At 40.5% G+C, this 24,106-nt stretch overlaps 1 protein-coding gene across 10 annotated transcripts in view; it reads left to right on the forward strand.

The window, feature by feature from the left end:
- The window catches only part of KIAA0319 (KIAA0319 ortholog), a 102,739-nt gene that overhangs the window by 19,375 nt on the left and 59,258 nt on the right, over window positions 1-24,106 (forward strand). For 5 of the 10 annotated variants that reach the window (XM_017878539.1, XM_017878540.1, XM_017878541.1 and 2 more), the window contains 2 exons: window positions 18,941-19,033; window positions 23,563-23,722. The exons of 1 other annotated variant lie outside the window; for it this stretch is intronic. In XM_017878539.1, coding sequence (XP_017734028.1) covers window positions 23,668-23,722 — 55 coding nt within the window. In that variant the 5' untranslated portion in view covers window positions 18,941-19,033; window positions 23,563-23,667. The remainder of the gene's footprint in view (window positions 1-18,940; window positions 19,034-23,562; window positions 23,723-24,106) is intronic. 4 more of the 10 variants (XM_017878544.1, XM_017878542.1, XM_017878547.1 and 1 more) reach the window with 1 other exon arrangement.

Here is a 24,106-nt window from a genome sequence, read left to right on the forward strand (position 1 = left end):
GAAACCCTGTCTCTACAAAAAAAAAAAAACAAAAATTAGCTAGGTGTGATGGCATACACCTGTTGTCCCGGTTACTCAGGAGGCTGAGGTGGACCTTGTTTAAAAAAAAAAATCAAAATTATTTTCTTTAGAATTTAAAGATGTATTATATTTTATATATTAAAGTTTTAATTTTAATGTTTATGGATATATAATCATTGTACATATTTATGGGGTACATGTGATGTTTTCATACAAGCATACAATGTGTAATCATCAGTTTGGATAACTGGGATATCCATCACCTCAAATATTTATTTATGTTGGGAACATTCTAATCTTTTAGCTATTTTGAAATACACAATAAATTATTGTTAACTATAGTCACCCTACTTTGTTATCAAACACCGGAACTTATCCCTTCTAACTGTATTTTGTACCCATTCACCAACCCTCTTCATCCCCCTTAGAATTCTGAATTCCTCCATTGACCTCATGGTGCCACTATTGCCTATGAGAAATATGATATTGCTCTGTGGTTCTGGTTCTTTTGAAGATAACCTATTTTTTTTTTTCTCTTTGGAAGATTTTAGGATGTGTCCTTAAGAACTTTTGGAGTTCTTAACTTTTATCAAGATATCTAGGCCATATATCCTGCTTGTACTATGTAGGCCCTTTTAATTTGAAGGCTACTTTTCTTCATTTCAAGGAAATTTATTCTTTTATTTCTTCACTTCTTCCCCTCTATTGTCTCAGTTTTTTCTTCCTAGAATGCCTCTTAGCTAGATGGTGAAAATTCTGGACTCTCCCCTATGCCTTCCAACATTGCCCCATTATTTTTTTTTTCCTTTGTCTTTGTGTGTGTGCGTGTATGTGTGTGTTTGTGTTCATGTGCACACTAGGGGAATGTCCTCACCTCTGCCTTTCAGATCTGTAACTTGCCTTCAGCCATGTAGAACAGGTGTTCTGAAGCCAGATAGCTTGACTTTGAATTCTGACTCAGCTAATTTTTAGCTGACTGAGCGAGTGACTTAATCTCTCATTTTTTCTTTTCTTTTTTTCTTTTTCTTTTTTTTTTTGAGACGGATCCTTACTCTGTTGCCCAGGCTGGAGTGCAGTGGCACAATCTTGGTTCACTGCAACCTCCACCTCCCGGGTTCAAGCAATATTTCTGCCTCAGCCTCCCAAGTAGCTGGGATTACAGGCACCTGCCACCATGCCTGGCTAATTTTTGTATTTTTAGTAGAGACAGGGTTTTGTTGGCCAAGCTGGTCTCGAACTCCTGACCTCAAGTGATCCTCTCGCCTTGGCCTCCCAAAGTGCTAAAATTACAGGCGTGAACCACCACGCCCAGCCATTAATCTCTGTAACTCTGTTTCCTCACCTGTGAAATGGGGAAAATAATAGTACCTGCCTCACTGGGTTAGTTTGATGATTAGGTATGTTAGTATGTTTACAATGTGAAGAACAGAGCCTGGGCCTAACATGTAGGAGGTACTTAATATATAATAGCTGCTAGCGTTATCAACAGTTATTCCACTTGTTCATTGAGGTTTTAATTTTAACAATCCTATTTTGAATTTCCAATATTTTTTCTTATTCTCTGATTTTTTTCCCCTCTTTTGTAGCAGCCTATTTTTGTTTTATGGAGGCAATATCCTTTCAAATTTTTCCAAAGATACTAATTACTATTTTAGTTATTGATATTAATTGTGGTTTAAAGTTTTTCTTTGTTCCTTTCATCTTCTATTTGTTTATCATAGCTTTTCTCTTTCATGTTCTGTTTGTTTGTTTTTATTTTTAATATCTCAAATGTCTGGCAGTCCTTGGTTGCCTTTTCCTTTTGATCTGTGAGGGGCTCTACTGATCAGGATACTTGGCTGCTTTCTCATGTAGCTGTCTACTCATTGATTCATGTGAGGCTTGCTGTGGCATCTGAGTGCATGGGTGGGTGGTGTCTGGTCAGGTTTCCCTCTGGTGTGTATGGGTGAGCACTCCTCAGGCATCCACTGGAAGGAGAGCTTTGCCCTAGAGGTGTGGTGCTTCGGAATAAAGTAGATTTCATTCCAGGGCAGAATTGTGCATTCGCAGACTCTGTTGACTCTCAGAATAAAGTAGATTTCATTCCAGGGCAGAGCTGTGCGTCTGCAGACTCTTGACTCTCCTTTTCTCCGAGGCCCAGTGCTGCCACCAGGGCCCCATGCAGGTAGATCTCTGTCTCTTGAGAGAGCAGTTCTCTGACTTTAGCTTCAGATCTGTTTTTCGTTTGGTGATCACCCCAATGATTGTGCCTTGGACGGTTCTGTTTCTTTGTATCCATTGGCTCAGGGCTTGGAGTTTCTCCAGTGCTGTCACCAAAAGTGCCGTTCTTCCTTTTTCTAGGAAATGAGTTTCCTCTCTTCCTTTCCAGTCAGTGCCATGCCATCTGCTTTCTATCTTCCAGGAATTCTTTGAAGTGATTGGTCTATTAACGATGTCCATTCTTATTTGCTAGTGTTGTTATGGTTTATTTTCTTTTGTCATCTTATGTCCTGTTTGCCTTCTTTCACCATTTTCTCCCCCAGTGAGACCATACACAGGAAAAAGGAGAGCTGGATGTACATCTGTCTGCCATATTGAACTAGAAGGTTTTCTTTTTTATTCTGAGCTTTCCAAGATTTTCTTAATGATGCCAATTTCCTCCCAGATAGATTAATACGAATATATTTTTTGTGTGGGCTGTGTCTCTGGATGTACCCTGGAATAATAGTGATTCTTGTCTCCATGATCTGCCTCTTTAGAGAGCTCAATTCTCTCTTTAATGAACAGTTGGGGGCTTGGTCTGTTGCTACAACACCCCGCTTCTCTCAAGCTTCAACAATAAAGTGTGTTAAGGAACTATGAGTAGAGAACCATGAGATAGTCACTTATCTCCCAAATATCTCCCATACCATCATCTGTCAAAGGTACCTGAAATACCTTTTTGTCTTCAGGAATCTCCATATGAAAATGCTAACGTCCTAAGAAAGAATAAGATCTTAAGGCTTAAATAAGTAATATCAGCCAATACCTTCATTTGGAAGCTTGGGTTTGTGGAAACATAATGGAAGGGAGATGATGGGAGAATGAGGAGGATGTGACAGGGACTCCCTAAAAGGGAAGTAGGTGTAACTATATGCTTCTTAGTTTTCTTCTGTGCCCACCATGGCTGATACCACATAGTTTGTTTCTCATTTTGAATTGGCAGTAGGAAGTCAACTGCATTCCCAGGCATATGGATAGGTGCTATTATAGAATGAATGTTTGTGTCCCCCAAAATTCATATGTTGAAGCTCTAACCCCTGTGACTATATTTGGAGGTAAAGCCTTTATTGGAGCTAATTAAATTTAAATGAAGTCATAAGGGTTGGCCCTTGATCCAATAGAATTAGCGTACTTCTTAGAAGAAATGCCAGAGTCTCCCCCTCTGTGGCTCCCCTCACCAGAAACTGACCTTGTCAGACCTTGATCTGGGACTTCCAGCCTCCAGAGCTTTGAGGAAATAAATTCGGTTATTTAAGCCACCCACTCTATAGTACTTTTTTTTTTTTTAATAGAAGCTTGAGCAGACTAATACAGTTGTCTTTAGGGAAAGATTGAAGATAGAAAAAAAGCAAAAACACAAGTATGGGGCCCGGAGCAGTGGCTCATACCTGTCATCCCAGCATTTTGGGAGGCCGGGGCAGGCAAATCACCTGAGGTCAGGCGTTCGAGACCAGCCTGGCCAACATGGTAAAACCCTGTCTCTACTAAAAATACAAAAATTAGCCAGGCGTGGTGGTATATGCCTGTAATCCCAGATACTTGGTTGACTGAGGCAGGAGAATCGCATGAATCCAGGAGGTGGAGGTTGCAGTGAGCTGAGATCGCGCCACTGTACTTCAGCCTGGGTGACAGAGTGAGACTCTGTCTCAAAAAACAAAAACACAACTATGAATTGTTAGCGTTTCCTTTTTTTTTTTTTTTTAAATAAAAATTGAAGGGGCCTCGTGTTTGGGATCTTCTTAGCCAAGATTAAAACCAAGCTCTGGAGTGCTACAGTCCAGGTGACAAAAATGATTTTCTTTTTTTTTTTTTATTTGTGAAGCAGTTTTGCATACTTTTTTCATGTCTGAATATCAAGTTCAGGAAGCTCGACTCCACTACTCCCGACCAATATTGGCAAAATATATTGAAAATAAATTGCTAACTTATTTTCAGTGGTATATTATGACCAAGGAAACACAAAACAGGATTTTAGGCCAATTAATCTAGCAGTGTTAGAATGAACAGCGAATGGGATCCATGTGATTGTCATTTCAGATGGTCGGCACTTTTTAGTCAGGCTGGAGCTATATTTGGTTTGCTCTGGCTGAAGCAGCCAGGGAATTGCTATAGTGTGATTCGCACCCCTGCTGCAGCAAAATATGGCACTCTCAAGATCAGAAGGCACTATTTTATTTTAAGTTTCTCCCCCTTGCACATTAAGGCCTCTCTGCAGATGCGTGTGACTAGGTGAGACATATTCACGGAATATTTTGAAAATAGGCCATTTCCCCCCTCGTGCATTTTCACTCTTTCTACTCAAGTTCATCCCTCAAGTATGAACATTCCTTTTCCATTGTCACTCCCTCTCTTGGTGGTGGTAACCAGTCTTGTGGCTTTGAATACCAGCTACACAGTGATGCCTCCCAGTTTATATCTCCAGTCCTCTCTCCCATGAATCCTGGACCTGTTTATCCTGTGGCCTATTCAGCAGCTCCACTTAGATGTCTCTTGCACTTGGAGAACGGCAACCCTATTCTTCCAGTTGCTGTCATCTAGGACTCTTGTTTTTGTGTCACACCTTACATCTTATCCATCAGCAAATCCTATATGTTCTACCTTAAAATAAATCAAGGCTCTGACTCCTCAGGGACTTCAGTGCTACCATCTTGGTGCAAGACACTGTCCTTTCACCTAGATTATTGCAGAAGCTGCTAAGTTGTCTCCATTTCTGCCTTTGACTGCTACACTCTCTTTTCAACGCAGAAGCTCGAGGGAGCTAATCCTGAAACATTACCAGTCTCATGGTGAAAGCCAAAGGTCCTTCATACTAACCTATAATACGGACTTCCACTGTCCCCCTCGCTGACCTTTTAGTACTTTCCCTTTTCTAACGTCGCTGACCTTCTTGCTGTTCCTGCAGTACACGGGCACATTCCCCCCCTCAAGCCTTTGCGTTTCTTTTTCCCTCTGCCTGGGAACTCTTTCCTCTCAGCTGTCCACATGATTCACTCCCTCATCTCTTCTAAGTCTTTGCTCAAATGTGACCTTCTAAGTTCACAAATTCTCTCTTCAGCAGTGTCTAATCTGCTATTTAGCCCATCCATTGAGCTTTTAATAGCAAAATCTTTTGTTTTTTGAAGTTGTGCTTGGTTATTTTCAAAATCTGCCAGGATCTTTTTTTTTTTTTTTTTTAAAACATTTTAAACATCTTGTTTTATATTTATATGCCAGAATTCCATTATCTGAAATCTTTGGGACCTAATGCTCTTGCTTTTCTTTTCTGTGTTTTGTACTTTCTGTGTGTTTTTGTTGTTGTTGTTTGGGGTTGTTTTGTTCTTTTGAGACAGGGTCTTGCTCTGTTGCCCAGGCTGGAGTGCAGTGGTGTGATCATGGCTCACTGCAGCCTCAACTCAGGCAACTCTCCCACCTCAGCCTCCTGAGTAGCAGGGACTATAGGTGCACACCACGATGCCTGGCTAATTTTTTTTTTTTAAGTTTTAGTAGAGATGACATCTCACTATGTTGCCTAGGCTGGCCTCAAACTCTTGAGCTCAAGCAGTTCTCTTCCCTTGGCCTCCCAAAGTGTGGGGATTATATCTCTGAGCCATTCCACTTGGCCTGTAATTTTGAATTGTAAGTTCTGGTTTGTCTAGGTTCTCTCTGGGGTTGAGAAAAGTTCTTCCAGAAGAAATTTATAATCATCTCTGCTAAGTACCTGTTGCACTGACAACTCAGGACAACTTTAAGTTAATTTCTTCCCCTGGGGTTTATTAAACCAAACTAGTAATGAAAAGCCAAGCCCAAACTTACATGAAGCAAACCTATAGTTGCCAATTCTTGAAGGAGAAGTTTATCTTCATACAGAGCCCAGTGACCCAATTTTTTTTTTTTTCTGGTCTACCCTTCACGAACGTGGTTCTACTTCTTTTATTTATTTGTATTATTTTTATTTTCCTTTGAGACAGAGTCTTACTTTGTCACCAAGGCTGGAGTGCAATGGTGCGATCTTGGCTCACTGCAACCTCCGCCTCCCGGGTTCAAGTGATTCTCCTGCCTTAGCCACCCAAGTAGCTGGGATTATAGGCATGTGCCGCCACATCTGGCTAATTTTTGTATTTTTAGTAGAGACGGGGTTTCAGCATGTTGGCCAGGGTGGTCTCGAACTCCTGACCTCAGGTGATCCACATGCCTCAGCCTCCCAAAGTGCTGGGATTAAAGGCATGAGCCACCACACCCCACCAAGGTTCTACTTCTTTAGGGTTCCTGGCTTTATGAGGCACTTTTGCTCCTACTCCCCACCTTGAGTGAGCCCAAGGCTCTGACTTCTGTCCTCTGTGCATCCATGAAACTCACATCTCTCTGTTGTACAAATCAGCACTGTGTCTGGCAGCTGCAGCTTCGCCATAAGCTTTCCACTCTGCTTTCTAGCTCCCTCTTTGTTTTGGGCCTTTAGGGATATCCTTTATTCTCTTGTGAGTACGGCTAGGTATTTAAAAACATATTTATTATATTTTCCCCAGCAATATCAAGATTTTGCGACATTGCTGTTTTATTAGATATAGAAATCCAGACTTTTTCCATTCCTGGATAATACTGTGTTTTCTGTTTATAAGCTCAATTTTTCATGTAATACTGTATCATAGACATTGTATCATACCATTAAGTGCTCTGCTACTAGATTATTTAAATGCATTCATTGTAATTCATTGTAGGGATATTCAATAATATTTAATCGTATCCTAATATTTCACATTTGAGGTTCCATTGTATTATTACTAGGACTTTTTTTAGTTATCACGACTACATTTATTAAATGTAAATGGTCGTTCCTTATTATGAGATTATATCCTTCCTACTTTTATGATATTAAATATCAACTTTTAAATGAAATATTGATAATAAAGTTTTTAAATTTGCTTAAATATCTTTACTTGACATCCCTTTAACATTCCCCAATTTTTAAAGTCCTGTTTGAATTCAGCATTTTATTAATTTAATTAAACATCATTATTTCTTTATATGAGTGATGAGTTTGACTTACTGAAAAACATTTTATAGTTTTATTGTTATATTTGGAAAAGAATAGTGATAGATATATAGAAAACTAAGAAAGCAACCAAATGAGAAATTTATTAACTCCCGAGGTAGCCCAGGCTGGAGTGCAGTGGCGCGATCTCGGCTCACTGCAAGCTCCGCCTCCCAGGTTCACTCCATTCTCCTGCCTCAGCCTCCCCAGTAGCTGGGCCTACAGGTGCCCGCCACCTCACCCGGCTAATTTTTTTGTCTCTTTGGTAGAGACGGGGTTTCACTGTGTTAGCCAGAATGGTCTGGATCTCCTGACCTCGTGATGCGCTGGCCTCGGCCTCCCAAAGTGCTGGGATTACAGGCGTGAGCCCCCATGCCCGGCCAACGAAAGTTTTTAAGAGAAATATATATATGTGGTTCATTAGTGAGAATATTCACATAGTTATAATAACGTAAACCCTGTGGAAAATAAAAGTTATTTTTTAAAGTCTATACTGCATTCGTATGGGTTTTTAGAAAATACGCTGTCAAAAATTACCAGGCCGAGCATGGTGGCCCACGCCTGTAATCCCAGCATTTTGGGAGGCCGAAGCGGGCAGATCACGAGGTCAAGAGATGGAGACCATCCTGGCCAACATGGTGAAATCCTGTCACTACTAAAAATACAAAAATTAGCTGGGCTTGGTGGCGTGCATAGTCCCAGCTACTCGGGAGGCTGAGGCGGGAGAATAGCCTGAACCCGGGAGGCGGAGGTTTCAGTGAGCTGAGATGGCGCCACTGCACTCCAACCTGGCGACAGAGCGAGACTCCGTCTTAAAAAAATATATAATAACCTTATTAAAAATCATACTGCAGTAAGAAACTTAATTACTCATCTTAAGAACATCAAGTTAAATTAGACTTGAATGGTATTTGAATATATGAATTTTTAAGGATACCTCAAGAGGATCATACCGGATGTTTTACATTATTAATTGGGTTTTAAAAATATCCTCAATTTTCATACCAGTAATTTTTGTAAAGCCTTGTATTTAAGCAATATTTCCAAGGAGTATTAAAACAACATATAACAGAGTCTTTAATACCTACAAATAACGTCTTCTGTAGAAGAGTGGAAAAATTCACTTTGACAATTGTCTTTGGTCTTTCAGTTCTAGAAAGCACTGCCTTGCTTAAAAGATGGATGTTCATCTTACTTACCAGAGAAACTCATATTTCTGATAATATTTTTTCTTAAGAGGGAATAGATGGAATTAAACGATAACAGAACCGTGAGAGAGAAGTAGAGAAGGGATGATGTGTGTATGTGTCTGTGTGCAGCATGGTAGGAGGTGACTAAGTCTTCATCTTTCATAGTAAGATGCAAAAGAGAATGTTTGAAATGGAAAGCTCAAGAAATAGTGATACAAATTATCCTTTAAAAGATGGAGGCAAAGTAATAGAAAGAAGAACTGAAAGTGTTGAAGGTGGTTATATCTTCAGAGTAGGTCTTGGGACTGGGGAGAATAGGCATGGAACTGCTGTTTTGTAACACTTTTTGCCTTTAAAAGTGATTAACTTGCCGGGCGCGGTGGCTCATGCCTGTAATCACCGGAACTTTGGGAGGTTGAGGCGGGCGGATCACGAGGTCAGGAGATCGAGACCGTCCTGGCCAACACAGTGAAACCCCGTCTCTACTAAAAATGCAAAAAATTAAGCGGGCGCCTGTAGTCCCAGCTACTTGGGAGGCTGAGGCGGGAGAATGGCGTGAACTCGGGAGGCGGAGCTTGCAGTGAAGTGAGATCGCGCCACTGCACTCCAGCCTGGGCGACAGCAAGACTCCGTCTCAAAAAAAAAAAAAGGTGATTAAATATTTATAGGCTATATCACATTATCTAGAGTAAAACATATAAAACTTACTCAGTGAGAGGTCTCTTTCCCACCCTTGTGTCTCACCTAATTTCCCTTTTCTTTCCCTCCACACATAATCACTTCTCTTAGTTTGTTTTATATTCTTCTGTATTTTTTTTTGCAAATACAGGCAAATAGGATAGATAGAAATAAATATCCTCCTTTCTTCTTCATAAAGGTAGCTTACTATAATCACTGACCTTGCTTGCGTTTTTTACTTAGTATCTAGAGATTTCAATAATACCAATGTGTATATAGAGCTGCATAGAATTTCATTACCTGGCTATATCATAATTTGTTAAACCAGTCTCCTGTCAATTGACATTTAGGTTGTTTCCAATCTTTTATTATTATTCATAATGGTATAATGTACATTTGTCATTTCCCATGGATGCCAATAAAAATAAGACCAAAGTAAAAAAGCTGTATAATGTAAATTAATGGAATTGTTTACAAATTCATTACAATGAACTCTAAATACTATATATTACAGTTCACTTTTAATTATTCAGGAGATTTATCATTCATTTATTCATTCATACATTTATTGAAGAAATCTGAGCTCTTACTATGTACCAATCCCTCCTATAGTACCTGGTAATATAGTTGCAATCAGACAGAGCCCCTGCCTTGTGGCTTACAGTGGGATGTATGGGAACCAGGCGATGAGATGCTGAGTGATGATGACATAGTGAGGTCACTTGGCAGAGAGGAGAATGACAGCGAGAGACTGGCTGGTAAAACAATGTCATTCACTGTGCTACACCTGATTGCTTAGATTCTCTATAATAAATATTTATTGCTTTTATAAATTAGAAGAAAACCCAATTGATTTTTTTTTTTTTTTTTTAGTGAAGGAGAGAGACACATATGCAGCATAGCATAGAGAAAGAACATATTCTATGGTGTCACACACACCCAGATTGGGTCAAATTCTTGGGTACCTTAGCCTTTCTGAGCTTCGGTTTCATCATCTATAAAATGGGGACAATAATATGTAATTGTTTTGTTTTGTTTTTCCCCCAGAGGATTACAACTAATGGATGTAAAATGCCAGGAACATTATGGAATGAATGGTAGTTTTTACAAATGTGAATTACAATTTTTATACATAGTTGCACTTGTGGTGATAATCTAGCTTTGGGACTTGTCTAGAGGAGGATGCAGTGACCTCAGCTTGGAGGCTGTGTTTGGGAAGCTGAGGAAGGCTGCATAGATAACTGGCTTCTGAGCTGGATATTTCCAGGGTATGGGAGAGAGCACTGGGCGATTGGGAGGTGATAGAAAGAAGACCAGGAGGAGAAGAGAAGGGCATGGAAACACAGTTGGGAACATTTGCTTCCTCTCCCAAGGCATCTGTCCTGGCATATGTCAGGAATTGCTAAGGCTGGCTCCTTCCAACATTTGAATCAATCTGTGAAACATGCTCGCAATTCATCACAGTCTTAGGAAACCTGCCATGGGGTGTCTTGGGGTTGTTCTTAGCTGACCTGTGTGTATTGGTCACAGCTACTTTTCTAAAATCAAAAGCAAACTCTACTGCAGTGAAATGGAAAGAGAAATCTATGAATAATGTATTTCCTCCTATTATCCACAGGATAGTTCTGGGCAAGCCTTACCAAAAACCAAGGCAGTTAAGAAGTAAATATCAGATTCTGGCTATGTTGAATCCTGGCTGTCATATACAGGATTTTTTTTCATACACTCAGCCCCAGCTGAGATGAAAGCTGTTAGCCAGCTCTGAAAAACAATTTGTCTCAGAGCAGCATGGTAATTCCATCTCTTTGAAATAAAGGTTACTCAATGCAAAAAAAAAAATTGAAAATTAAAATTAAAATCCATTCCTTTTGTTCAGTGGTTTGTTTTCTAGGTCTTTCCCTCATTTTGTTTCTTTCTTTCCCTCAAATGATCTATGTGTTCCTCCTCGTGTTCTCTCTCTTGTTAACCAGTTGTTTGTGCTTACGTTAAGTGATTTCAGAAATCAGTGGGGATTGAGGATATGGACTGAAAATCTGGGTTGAGCTGTTGCTTCTAGGAGTGAAATGTAAATGTCAGCTCTTTCTCTTCATAGTGTTGTGTTTGTAGATCTTCTGGGGAGAGAAATACATGAGCTGTAGTTCTAAATGGGCACATGGGCATTTTCTCATAGTTAGAGTTGTCAGACAAAACACTATAATAATGTCCCAAATACTGCAGAATTTAAAAAATGTTATTCACCTGAAATTCACATTTACCTGGGAATCCTGCACTGTATTTTCATTTGCTAAGTCTGCCCACCCTGCTCATCCACCACCCTCTCTGTGTTATGCACAGATTCCCTTCCTGCATTTAACCCAGGTCTTTTCTTACTGCTCTCTGGTGTTACTCACTTGAAGCTCTTAATGCCAAGTAGTAGATGTAAGCTCTCAGCGACCAAAAGTAAAGGCAGGAATATTAAATTTATTTATTTTAAAATATTAAAGACATTCACACAATTCACAAAGTACAAAAGGCTATTTGTTTTAAAAAAAATTCTTCCTGGGTCCTCTTTCCGCTCATCAGCACAGATCTTAACAATTTTTTGTGTATTCTTCCAGAGATATTTTATACATTTTCAAGCAAATTTATATTTCTCCCACCCCATTCCCTTTCCCACAAGAGGTGAGTACTGTATATACTATTCTGCACTTTCTTTTTTCACTTAACAAAAGGTCTTAGTATGTAACAGTACATGAAGAGCTTCTTTACTAATGCAAAGTATTTCATTTTATGACCAGACCATAGTTTATTTAATTGGTTTTCTGCTGACAAACATTTGGTTGTTTCCTGTTTTTCTTTCTTTTTTCCATCTTTTCTTTTTCTTTATTTTGTAGACAGGGTCTCACTCTGTCACCCAGGCTGGAGTGCAGTGGCACAATCTGGACACACTGCAGCCTTGACCTCCCAGGTTCAAGTAATTCTCTTACCTCAGCCTCCCGAGTAGCTGGAATTACAGGTGGTGCCACTATGCTTGGCTAATTCTTTTATGTTTTGTGGAGATGAGGTCTCGCTGTGTTACCCAGGCCTGCCTCGAACTCCTGGACTCAAGTGATCCTCCCACCTGGGCCTCCGAAAGTATTGGGATGACAGGTGTGAGCCACCATGCCTGGCCCACACTTTTTCCATATGTGACAATCTCTTAGGTAAAAAATGGCATCTCATTGTTTTAATTTGCATTTTTCTTTTTACGAGTAAATTTGAGCATCCTTTTTTTCTTTTTTCTTTGTTTCTTTTTTTTTGGGACAGAGTCTCACTTTATCACCCAGGCTGGAGTGCAATGTGATCTCAGCTTTCTGCAACCTCTGCTTCCTGGGCTCAAGTGATCCTCTTGCCTCAGCCTTCTGAGTAGCTGGGACTATAGGTGCATATCACTATGCCACACTAATTATATTTTTTTAAGGGATAGGGTCTCCCTATGTTGTCCACACTGGTCTTGAACTCCTAGGCTCAAGTGATCCACCTGCCACAGCCTCCCAAAGTGCTGGGATTACAGGGGTGAGCAACTGCACCCCTGGGCCTGAACATCTTTTAATGTATTTCAAATGTGCTTATATTTTCTTTTCTATGTTCTGTCTGTTGATAGACTTTTTCCGTTGAATTTTTATTAATTTGAAAGTGCTCTTATGTGTTAGGGAAATTATCTTTTGTCTGCAATATGAGTTGCAAATATTTTCCCAGTTTGTTGTTGACACTTTTACTGCACTTATGGTGATTTTCCATGAACATTTAAAAAATCCATATATTTTATTAGTGGATAAAATTTATCCATATTTTTCTTTTCTTTTTTTTTCCTTTGAGACAGAGTCTTTCTCTGTCACCTGGGCTAGAGTGCAGTGGCATGATCTCAGCTTACCGCAACCTCCACCTCCCAGATTCAGGCGATTCTCATGCCTCAGCCTCCTGAGTAGCTGGGACTACAGGCACCCGCCACCATGCCTGGCTAATTTTTGTATTTTAGCATGTTGGCCAGGCTGATCTCGAACTCCTGACCTCAGGTGATCTGCCCGCCTCAGCCTCCTAAAGTGCTGGGATTACAAGCGTGAGCCACTGACCCTGGCCTAGAATATTTTCATTACTTAAAAAAAAAGAAAAAAAAAAAAAAAAAAAGCAAAACTCTGTATAGTTTACTCCCCATTTTCTTCCAATCTGCCAACTCTGAACAACTACTAATCTACTTTTTGTCTATGTGGAGTTGCCCATCCTGCATATTTCATATAAATTGAATCATATAATATGTGGTTCCTCCTGACTGGCTTCTTTTCACTTAGCATAATGTTTTTGGGTTTTTTTTTTTTTAAGCATATTTTCAAGGTTTATCATGCTCTAGCATGTATTAGTGCTTCATTCCTTTATATTGCCTATTATGCCTTTACATGGATATACCACATTATTTTTATCCATTTTTCAGTTGATGAATGTTTGGGTTGTTTCTACTTTTTGGCTATTATCAACATTCATGTACAATTTTTTTTTTTTTTTTTTTGAGACAGAGTTGGCTCGAAAAAACCATAGGCTTAGCCTATGTTGCCCAGGCTCATCACAAACTCCTGGGCTCAAGCGATCCTCCCTGCTCAGCCGCCCAAAGTGCTAGGATTATAGGAGCAAGCCACCCTGCCAGGCCTAACTCCTGTATCATGTACACATTGTTTTGTGGCTACATATTTTCATTTTTCTTGGGTATATACATAGGAGTAGAATTGCTGGGTTATATAGTAACTCTGTTTAACTGTTTGAAGAGCTACCAAATTATTTTCTAAGTGGCTGCATGCACTATTTTACATTCTCACCAACAGTGTATGAGGAGTCCAATTTCTCACATGCTTGACAACGTTTTTAATTATCTTTTTTACTATAGCCATGCTAGTGGGTATGAGGTGGTATCTCATTGTCTCTCTGACTTGCATTTCCCTGATTGCTAATGATATTGAGCATCTTTTCATAAGCTTATTAGCCATTTATGTATCTTTTTGGAGAACTGTCTATTCAGGTTCTTGTTCATATTTAAAATGATTTGTCTTTTTATTATTGACTTATAATGCTTATTTGTATACTTTAGATACAAGTCCCTTATTAGATTTTTGATTTGCAAGAATTTCATCCCATTCCATGGGCTGTCTTTTCATTTGCTTGATGGTGTCCTTAGAAGCACAAAAGTTTTTCATTTTGGTGATGTCTATTTTATCTATTTTTTCTTTTATTGTTTGTCCTTTTGGTGTCATATTTAAGAAACCATCGTGTATTCGAAGTTCATGAAGATTGACACCCATGTTTTCTTCTAATAGTTTTGTAGTTTTAGTTCTGATATTTGGGTCTTTGATCCATTTTGAGTCAATTTTAGTATATGGTGTGTGGTAGGGGTCAAATTTTATTCTTTTGCATGTTGATATCTGTTTGTTGCAGCATCATTTGTTGAAAAGACTATTCTTTCCCCATTGAATTGTCCTGGAGCCCTTGTCAAAAGTCAGTCTCATAGTTTCTTGTAGTGCTTTTATGGGCTTGTGCTTTTCATTAGAAATTTATTTTAACACCTGTAAAAGTAAAAACTAAAAGAAAGAAAAAGAAATTTATCTTGGTGCAGGGATACAGCTTAGCATTTTTTTTCAGTTACTACCTGTTTCTCTAATACAATTTATTTAACAACCTACCTTTTCTCCACTGATTTTTTTTTTTTTTTTTTTTTTTTGGAGACAGAATTTTGCTCTTGTTGCCCAGGCTGGAGTGCAGTGGCACGATCTTGGCTTACTGCAACCTCTGCCTCCCGGGTTCAAGCAATTCTTCTGCCTCAGCCTCCCGAGTAGCTGGTATTACAGGCGCGTGCCACCATGCCTGGCTAATTTTTGTATTTTTAGTACAGATGGGGTTTCATCATGTTGGTCAGGATGGTCTCGATCTCCTGACCTCATGATCTGCCCACCTTGGGCTCCCAAAGTGCTGGGATTACAAGTGTGAGCCACTGTGCCTGGCCTTTTTTTTTTTTTTTTTTTTTTTTGAGACAGGGCCTGGCTCTGTCACCCAGGCTGGGGTGCAGTGGCATAATCTCAGCTCACTGCACCCTCTACCTCCCAAGTTTAACCGATTCTCGTGCCTCAACCTCCTAAGTAGCTGGAATTACTGGTGGCTGTCACCACACCCAGCTAATTTTTTGTAGTTTTAGTAGAGACGGGGTTTCACCATATTGCCCAAGTTGGTTTCTAACTCCTGAGCTCAAGCAGTCCACCTGCCTCAGCCTCCCAAAGTATGAGCAGTTGGCTCACAGGCCTGAGCCACTGTACCTGGCCTTCTCCACTGATTTGACATGCCATTTTTAATCATGTCCTTTGGTCTTGGAAGTATTTGGATCCATTTATTGAATATCTGCACCATTCAGTGATCCATTTTTGCACCTGTACCATCCTCTTTTTTTTTTTTTTCTTTTTTTTTTTGAGACGGAGTCTCGCTCTGTTGCCCAGGCTGGAGTGCAGCGCCAGATCTCAGCTCACTGCAAGCTCCACCTCCTGGGTTTACGCCATTCTCCTGCCTCAGCCTCCTGAGTAGCTAGGACTACAGGCACCCGCCACCTTGCCCGGCTAGTTTTTTGTATTTTTTAGTAGAGACGGGGTTTCACCATGTTAGCCAGGATGGTCTCCATCTCCTGACCTCGTGATCCGCCCGTATCGGCCTCCCAAAGTGCTGGGATTACAGGCTTGAGCCACCGCGCCGGCCAGCCATCCTCTTTTAATGATTTTTAAAATAATATATTTCATTATATGGTAAGACCAGTTTTCCCTCAATTATCTTATTTTTCAAAACATTTTGGCCTTTTTTCTTGTTAATTTTCCCATGTGCACTTTAAAATTCATTTTTTCTAGTTTTCATTCACCCAAATAAAATTCTGCCAGCATCATTTTATTGGACATGAAGAACTTTATGGGTTAATTTAGGAAACACTGATATATTTATGATACTGAGTCTATTTGTCCAAGAACATTTATGCATGTTTTTCCCCATTTATTTAACATTTTTCTCCATCTATTTAAGGTTTTGTTGTGTTCCTCAGTAGCATTTTATTTATTTATTTTTTCCTTAGTAGCATTTTAAGGTTGTCTTAAAATAGATATGCAAATACCTTGTTAAAGTCAGCCTTAGGTCTTCTATTTTTTGTCTGTTGCTGCTGCTGTAGTCCTCTATTATGGTTTCTGTAATTTTTATTGCTATAGTTTTCTGTTACATCTTCTACCTAGTGGTTGTTAATTGTTAGAATTTGAAGAGATATGGATATAATTTAATCTTCTGTTTATTTTTTAAATTGCTTTCTCCTTGAGACTTAAAAATGGGCATTTAAGCATCTTCTTTCTACTATGCTGCCAATTACTTCGTTCACAGTTGGGGATTGCAAAGTTATTTGGCATGGAGAGCAGCAATTTTGAAATCATGTCATTTTAAAAAATGTATTTAATGAAAGGAACATATTTGTATTTAAAATGCATACTTAAGCCTTCTTTTTTTAACTAAAATTGTTAATATTAGTAGATGAGAAATAAGTAAAACCTAGAAGTATGAATGTGTCAGCTTATGTTTTAAATTCGTCCCTTTCCTCAGGAAGTTTACAATTTAGTTGAAGAGAAAATATACATACACCTAAAAAATTAATTGCTCCTATAAGGAAGCAAATGTTAGCTACCATATAAGTGATTTCAGAATACAGGGGTATATCTGCCACTTTAAAAATTATTAGATTGTCATTTGGCATTATAGTATTTGCATTCTCCATAAAGCAGCCATTACTCACTGTAGGTGTCTGCTTTGATCTTACCTGAACCGAATTTTTTTATAACCCATAAACAGGAAAAAAAAAAGGTCAAATAGTGTCACTTACCAGATAAAATTAGGTCTGGCTTTCTTTCTTTTCTTTTTCTTTTCTTTTTTTGAGATGGAGTCTGGCTTTTGTTGCACAGGCTGGAGTGCAATGGCACAATCTCGGCTCACTGCAACCTCCACCTCCTCGGTTCAAGTGATTCTCCCACCTCAGCCTCTCAAGTAGCTGGGATTACAGGCGTGTGCCACCACGCCCAGCTAATTTTTGTATTTTTAGTAGAGACAGGGTTTCACCATGTTGGTCAGGCTGGTCTCAAACTCCTGACCTCAGGTGATCCACCCGCCTCAGCCTCCCAAAGTGTTGGGATTACAGGCATGAGCCACTGCACCCAGCCTGGCTTCTTAGAAACAGATGTTCAAGATAAGCAGTGGTTTAAATGAGAGAAAAGTTTATTTTTTCCTCAAGAAATCAAAGGTTGGCTGTCCAGGGCTGGTAGGCAGTCCCACGTCTTCAAGGACCCAGCTCCTTCCATCTTCCCAGCACTGGCTTGCTTTCTCAAGGCCTCCGTGTAGTCCTAGATGGCTGCTGTGGCAGCAGACCTTGTATTCTGTTCTAGGCAGCAGGAAGAAGAAAAGATGAGAAGGACAAAAAGAGCTTTCCTCAGAAGTTTTATTCAATAGTTCCTTTTCTGTCTCTTTGACCAGTGTATAATCACATGACCACACTAAGCTGCAAAAGGTGAGGGGTCTGTTAGTTGGGTATTCTGGGGCCCCAGATAATTATGTGAGTTTTATTACTAAGGAATAAATGGAGAGTGTTCACTGAACAGGCAGTCTTTGCCACAGTCACCTTCATCTTATCCTTGAGCCTCATTCTTTGCATCTTTGACCTTCATCCCTCCCTTATCCGTGTCCTGGCACAGGAAGTGCTCCATCAGTACTTGTTGAATACCTTTCTGTGCTTTGCCCATTTCTGGCCCTATCTCTGGGCTCACCCCATTCCCACATCTCATTCATTCTCTGACACCAGTCCTGAGCCTTACACCATCTCTGAATCAGTGATGTCATCACCATCACCCAAAGAAGGGAAATAATTCAGCTGGGGTGAGGCTTCTCAGATGGCCTAGGGGTCACGCATGACCGGAAGCTTAGAGAAGGAATGAGATTGAGGAACAGAATACGGCCAGAAATATCAGGAGTCAGAAATACCCATTCCAGCCAGGGGCAGTGGCTCACACCTATAATCCCAAAACTTTGGGAGGCTGAAGCGGGCAGATCATTTGAGGTCAAGAGTTCGAGGCCAGCCTGGCCAACATGGCGAAACCCTGTCTCTACTAAAAATACAAAAATGAGCCGGGTATGGTGGTACGCACCTGCAGTCCCAGCTACTTGGGAGGCTGAGGTAGGAGAATCGTTTGAACCTGGGAGGTGGATGTTGCGTGAGCTGAGATCGCACCACTGTACTCCAGCCTAGGTGACAGAGTGAGACTGTGTCTCAAAAATAAAATAAAATAAAATAAAGAAATATTCATTCCAACATCTCTCAGTAATTTTGTTTAAAACCTGTGTCAGAATGACCATATTAAAATATCTGTCTTCTATAAAAATGAAAACTACATGTGTATTTTATTAATACAAAGGTAAGACGTGTTCAGTTTAGAAAAAATAGAAAATACGGATCAGAAAAGAAGCAAAAAAGGAAAAGAAAAAAAGCATTTATTATTGTCACCGGTTTTCACCATGGGAGGATGTTTCCTTTCAGATCTTTACATGTATACAATTGATCCATGCAGAGTTTATGGAAGGATATATGGGCTTGTACTATTTATAAAATTTTGAACTTGTGAAGCCTTATTTTAAAAGTTTTATTTTGTCACTTGACTCAACTTTACCTTTGATCAAAATTGTTAAAGAGCTTGACAGGCTTTCTATGTAAATTCTTTAAATATTTTCTTCCCTTTTAATAAAGACAGAAAACTACAGTGAGGTGGGCAGAAGGCAAGCAGCAGGAGAGAGCATGAGTCCGTCAAGAGAACTGGGTCATTCGGAGACTGAATAATAAGTAAGGAAAGTCTTAAGTAATCCAGAGTGGAATGGACGAACTTCACAGAACCATCAAAGAGGGTGGGGGTGCCACAGTGAAAGCTTGAGGTCTTGAATCTAAAGACTGACTCTGAAACTCAGCGTCCTTTCCTGTAAAATGGGAATGAGAACTAACTCAGAAACAGTTCCTACAAGTAGATCAAATAAGATAATATATGTGAAGCATTATTTAACCCATAAAGTACTAACTAACTATGTATTTAAAAAGCAACACTTGGCCAGGTGCAGTGGCTCATGCCTGTAATCCCAGCACTTTGGGAGGCGAAGGTGAGTGAATCACCTGAGGTCAGGAGTTTGACACCAGCCTGGCCAACATGGTGAAACCCCATCTCTACTAAAAATACAAAAATTAGCTGGGCATGGTGGTTGGCACCTGTAATCCTAGCTACTCAGGAGACTGAAGCAGGAGAATCACTTGAACCCGGGAGGAAGAGGTTGCTGTGAGCCACGATCATACCATTGCACTCCAACCTGGGTGACAAGAGCAAAACTCTGTCCCAAAATAACAAATAAAAACAAAAATAAAAAAGCAACACTTATAAGCTATTAGAGCTGAAGGAATTTTTGATAACACCTAGTCCATATGTCTTTTAATGTTGAGGAAATGGAGACGCATTGTCTTCTTACATTAATGTACCCCCAAAAAAGAACCTTAAATATGGTATTGAGAAGAGGAAACGCTTTTTATGCTGAGCACCTGTAAAATTTGCACTGAGATAGTGACAATGAATTGCTTTCCAGGTACAATATGGTTGTGAAAGTTGTACCTTGCACAACCAAAGGCATTCATCAAAGGAGCATGGGATTGGGAATTTGGTTTACAGTCCATTTGCCAAACTGTGTTCCTTCAGAGCAGTATCTTCTCTTAGAGCTGCCTTTTCTTAATTTGCCTGAAGGTACCATATGGTACGGTGGAGGCCCAATCTTTATCCATGGGATTCTTGACCAATGATTCCTGGCTGATAGCGGTGTTGCTATTCTGGGCCCCAGCACCTTGGGCAGCTGAATAAATGTCATTTCTGGGAGGCCAGTTGCTCTTCTCTTGCCCTTTGGTTAGGGAGTAGTCAATGGCTGCAGATGGAAGATGGCCCAGTCTTCCCTTCCACCTCCCATCTCTAAAATACTTTCCTCACTGGAAGCAAAGGGAGTTATTGGTGGCAAACTTTGCAGAACCAGGTATTCTTCCTCTAGGGTTTTAGGCATGAATGTTATGAAATGCTTACTGTTTTCTTTCTCCATTTTACCTTATCAAAGCAGGTGTTCTGATGGCCTCGGGTCCATTGTACTGACACAGAGGTGTTACACCCACTTCCTGACCTTACCTTAGCTCACCTTTACTCTGGTTCCTTCCTGTCCCTTGGTCTAACTCAGCCCACCTCTGGACCTTAAAGGCCCTTTTCACCTACCCAGAGCATGGCCAGCGATGGTGTTAGGCTAGGCAGCACCTGTGCTCTGTGTGGTCGATGGCAGGCCCCTATGTGCAGTTCAACGGGCGGCACTCTTGTGATTTGAATTGTTCCTCGGTTAAACTCAAAAACAAGGCCTAGAACTTCAGACACCATCTTAAGAGAATGTTATGTGTTTGATTTTGTTTGCAGGCTCCTTGTCCTTTCCGGTTATTTCCTGCCCCCACTAGGCTGCCACAGAGTTCTTAAATAACTGACTGGAGACATCTGTAGGGGTGTTTCCCTCTCTTTTTTATCCCTATGACACTTATAAATTTCTAAAAGTACTGCAGTGTTTCTGGAAATGGATGAGGAAGAGTCTTATCCTTCTATAAGGTTTTATCCACACATCCTCTGTGTGGAGGGAGGAGGAATGAAGGGGTGGGTGGGAGAGACTGGTGTGAATTGGAACTAAAATCTAGTTTATCACAGCATACCATCTTGCAACTCACAGCAGGATTCTGACACCACATTAGGAAACCTTATGTAGGTTTTTTGAACATTAGCTTGTGTGTTTCCTCCTGGGAGTCTTTGTTATGTATTTGAAATAATAAGCACTTGGAGTGCAGCTCCAAGTCCAGACTGCCTTGTAATGGTTCTTCTACCTTGGGCAAACCAGTTCACTTTTTTGAACCTCAATTGTATCATCTAATGCAGAGATAACAATATGTCTGGGTTGTTGTGAAGATCACACCGAGAAAGTACCAGGCAAAAATGAAGTGCTTATATTCACCAAATTCAATTAAATGTAAGATGCTAATGATTGTATTTAATAAGATGCATGATTATTTTAAATACCACTAAGAAAAAGAATGCTGTCAATTAAGCCAAGATTTATCATATTCTTCTCACTTAGAATGTTTAGCCGGGCGCGGTGGCTCAAGCCTGTAATCCCAGCACTTTGGGAGGCCGAGACGGGCGAATCACGAGGTCAGGAGATCGAGACCATCCTGGCTAACACTGTGAGACCCCGTCTCTACTAAAAAATACAAAAAACTAGCCGGGCGAGGTGGCGGGCGCCTGTAGTCCCAGCTACTCGGGAGGTTGAGGCAGGAGAATGGCGTAAACCCGGGAGGCGGAGCTTGCAGTGAGCTGAGATCCAGCCACTGCACTCCAGCCCGGGCGACAGAGCGAGACTCCGTCTCAAAAAAAAAAAAAAAAAAAAAAAAAAAAAAGAATGTTTAAACAAATTGAAAGAAATTGAGGGGGGTGCTTATTTAGACAGATTTTTATCATAGATCATTCTTGTGCATATGTTAAAAGGAACACATAACTGACACATTAAGGTATTCTTAAATTTTCTTCCTGCCCAATAACTTGTCAGTGCAGTTATTGATACCTGTGGCTTTTCCACATATTGCCTGTGTGCCATCATGAGCTTTGGGGGAATGTAGCATTTCTCCTTTTTTATTTTTTTTGAGACAGTGTCTCACTCTGTCACCCAGGCTGGAGTGCAGTGGTACAATCTTGGCTCACTGCAAGCTCCGCCTCGTGGGTTCGCACCGTTCTCCTGCCTCAGCCTCCAGAGTAGCTGGGACTACAGGCGCCCGCCACCACGCCTGGCTAATTGTTTGTATTTTTAGTAGAGATGGGGCCTCACCATGTTAGCCAGGATGGTCTTGATCTCCTGACCTCGTGACCCACCTGCCTTGGCCTCCCAAAGTGCTGGGATTACAGGTGTGAGCCACCACTCCCAGCTGGGATGCAGCATTATCTTAAGCGAGTGCCTCATGTTGTCTTTGGGATGTTCTTCCAAGCCTCTGTTTGACTCCAGTTCTGCACAGCTGATGTGCATGCATAAACAATACCATCCACTTCCTGCCTGGCACGTGGCCATCTGCAATTGTAGGACATCCTGGTATCAGAAATGGTAAAATGTGAAAATATTTACGTGTTAGAATTCATGAAATATAGGCTGGGCACGATGGCTCACGCCTGTAATCATTGAGAGGCCGAGATGGGCAGATCACTTGAGGCCAGGAGTTCGAGACCAGCCTGGCCAACATGGCAAAACCCTGTTTCTACTAAAAATACAAAAATTAGCCGGGTGTGGTAGTGTGTGCCTGTAGTCCCACCTACTTGGAGGCTGAGGCACAAGAATCACTTGAACCCAGGAGGCAGAGATTGCAGTGAGCCAAGATTGTGCCACTGCACTCTAGCCTGGATGACAGTGCAAGACTCTGTCTCAAATATATATATATACACACACACACATATATATATATATATATGAAATACAGTAGTATGATTTATTCCATCATTATTTCATAGTTTTAGCTTTGAGAGCCTGCATATAAAAGCAGACAATGGCCAGAACAAATATAAAATAGAACTTTGACCGACAATCCACAGCCCGGGAAACCAGTCCCTTATCTACAATAAGCAGCCTAGGAAGCCAGCCTGCTATAAGTCAGACTTGTAGGAAGCCAGGTTGCTATCTCTAAAAACAATCCTGGAAGCTAAACAGTAACTTCTGTAACAGTCAGCCCCGAATGACCAGGACTTGATTAATAACTAATGGCTTCCTTAATTTTTATCCCTTCTTCCAACTTTGGACCAGTCAGAGAACGCCAAACATGCCTCCTAACCAATCACGTAGGATGCCCCACTTCTAGTGAGCCGCCTGCAGCGTCCCCTTCCAACAGCCTCCAATTAAAGCACACCTGAGACTTTCCCTTTTTCCACTATAAAGTTTTCCCACTCCTCTGCCTGTCTTTGAGTCTCTGCCAAAGACAAGTGATGGTGGCTGATTGCCTTTCTATAGCAAGCTCTGAATAAATAGCCTTTGCTTTTCTCATTTTGTTGGTCCTCGTTTATTTCCACAGCTTGTAAGGAGAGTAAGCCTGAAATTCTTTGGCTCTTCTCAGGAACTATACTGGCTATTTGAACAAATGCTCTAGGTGGATGTTTGCCTGGAATGTGGCTCTGTGATGTGACTAGGACAGGCTTCCCACTGACATGAATAAATGATAGAAATAATTTTGGATGTTTCTACATTTACCTATTCTTTTCTTCCTTCCTCTTTTATGTTTTTCCTTTGAAGTTCTTGAGGCCAAATCTGGCTCCTAAAAAACATCAAAGGAAGCTTGCACCAAACGCTCTGCAGGGCCGCCTCAGAAGCCTGCCATCACCCACTGTGTGGTGCAGAATGGTGCCCCCCACAGGTGTGCTCTCTTCATTGCTGCTGCTGGTGACAGTTGCAGGTAGGGAACTACTACCCTGGAGATACCCGTGTTGGGCTTGAGTTTCTTGTCTAGTGTAAGCAACTCAGATCAACCTGAGGTGAAGGTGCTGTTAGTTTGCTTTTCAATAGAATTATTTTACATGTAAAAGCATGAAAGGCAGACCTCATGCATGAATGGTTTTCTGTAAACAGGAATTTTATTATTATCATGACTATTCCATGGGAAAATAAAATCACATTTCACATATACTAGGAAAACTTTATGTTTGTATACTGAAAAGAATTGCATACTAGATCTGGATGGAAAGGCCAGACTTTCTTTGATCAGAAATCTTTATCTTCATTATACTCAGTTTGCTTTTGGTGGATACACCCATGGCAAAAAATCATTGGTGAGCATCAT

This window comes from Rhinopithecus bieti, unplaced genomic scaffold (assembly GCF_001698545.2).
Source record: "Rhinopithecus bieti isolate Rb0 unplaced genomic scaffold, ASM169854v2 scaffold_11110, whole genome shotgun sequence".
NCBI classification, from domain to species: Eukaryota; Metazoa; Chordata; class Mammalia; order Primates; family Cercopithecidae; genus Rhinopithecus; species Rhinopithecus bieti.